At 54.0% G+C, this 1259-nt stretch overlaps 2 protein-coding genes across 2 annotated transcripts; both read left to right on the top strand.

Moving 5' to 3' along the window:
- Positions 1–802: 802 nt before the first annotated feature.
- PPTG_11984 (hypothetical protein) lies at positions 803–1000 on the top strand (the record flags this gene model as incomplete). Its single annotated transcript, XM_008908160.1, has 1 exon — positions 803–1000. The coding sequence occupies one exon, from the start codon at positions 803–805 to the stop codon at positions 998–1000; it is 198 nt and encodes a 65-aa protein (XP_008906408.1).
- Positions 1001–1051: 51 nt separating this feature from the next.
- Positions 1052–1210, top strand: PPTG_11983 (hypothetical protein; the record flags this gene model as incomplete). The annotated part of the gene is made up of 1 exon (XM_008908159.1): positions 1052–1210. The coding sequence occupies one exon, from the start codon at positions 1052–1054 to the stop codon at positions 1208–1210; it is 159 nt and encodes a 52-aa protein (XP_008906407.1).
- Positions 1211–1259: the final 49 nt, after the last annotated feature.

Genomic DNA, 1259 nt, shown 5'->3' with positions numbered 1-1259 from the left:
GACTCTCCATGTAGCAAGGCTCCAACCCCTGCCGAGCGAAGCGAAGGTGGGCTTTGCATAGTGGGGCGAGCTAGAACAGCGAGCTCCATGGGTTGGGACCAACCATGCCCACCCGCCCGCAAAGCGCGCGGCACTCGGCTAGTCTACACACAGTAGGCTAGTGCGGTGTCTGTCCGTCCGTCACAAAATTCTACCAAAATGTCATTGGCTGCCGAGCGAAGCGATGGCGGCCCTCGATTGGCTAAAATTTGGTTTTTGCTGCCGAGCGAAGCGAGGCGTCCCAAAACGGCACCTGGTGCAACGAAAAGCCCTCCTCGGCGCATATTACCAGCCAACCATGCGAGTAGTGCAGCGAGCCATCGGCGAGCGGAACGGAGGCATTAGGTACTAAAAATATGCATGCGCCTAGGGATGGTTTTGGATGTGTTCAGAACGCTCCAAAATACTTTTGTAAAATGTCTAAAATTCTGTTTAAAATTCAAAAGGCTTCCAAACTAAGTAATGGCATATTCGAAAAAAGAGGTTACAGGACTTTTAGACAGTTTGGCATGATCATTTTCGTCTCCGGAGACGTGTCGACGCACATGTCCAAGACGTTCCGCGCCGTGGCCAGATACTTGAGGTCGGGGACTCGCTGCTGGAAATCTTCACAGCACCAGCATGACGTCGTAAACGTCAACCAGAAGCACCGCTGAGCATCGCCATCGAGCTGTTGTCCAACGCAAGCCCCTTCATCCTAAACCAGCCCACTATCGTAGCGCTGTCGGCTGGTCAGACTGTGTATTGTGGCTCCTGTCGCCAAATGACTCCGCACTTCGCGTCAGCAGGCTACAATTGTCCGCAGTACATGAACCCGGCCGAGTACTTCATCAGTCTAGTGAATACAGACTTCGACGACCACGCAGACGTCCCGCAGATGGTGCAGTCGTACACCCAGAGTGAGATCCGCAAGGAACTGATCAACCGCATCAAGAGCGACCGCAAGACGCCGCAGCATTAGCCGGACATTGAGCAGCCGTCGCCGTCGTCGCTGTGTCAGTTCAGCGTGCTCATGTACCGCAACAGGTTGAACAACATCCGGAACCCTGGGATCTACTGGATCCACGTGTTCATGTACACCTACCTGGGCTTCATGGTGGGGACCATGTACCTGAGTACGAACGACGACCTGACGAAGGAGGGCTTGATGACGCAGCTGTTCTACGTGTAGGTGTTCCTGGTGTTCATATCGGTGCCTCTGCTTCCGTTCTTTATCGAGC

Source organism: Phytophthora parasitica (genome assembly GCF_000247585.1).
Source record: "Phytophthora parasitica INRA-310 unplaced genomic scaffold supercont2.29, whole genome shotgun sequence".
NCBI classification, from domain to species: domain Eukaryota; phylum Oomycota; class Peronosporomycetes; order Peronosporales; family Peronosporaceae; genus Phytophthora; species Phytophthora nicotianae.
Note: the sequence above shows the minus strand (reverse complement) of the source record. Positions and strands in the feature narration are given on the sequence as shown.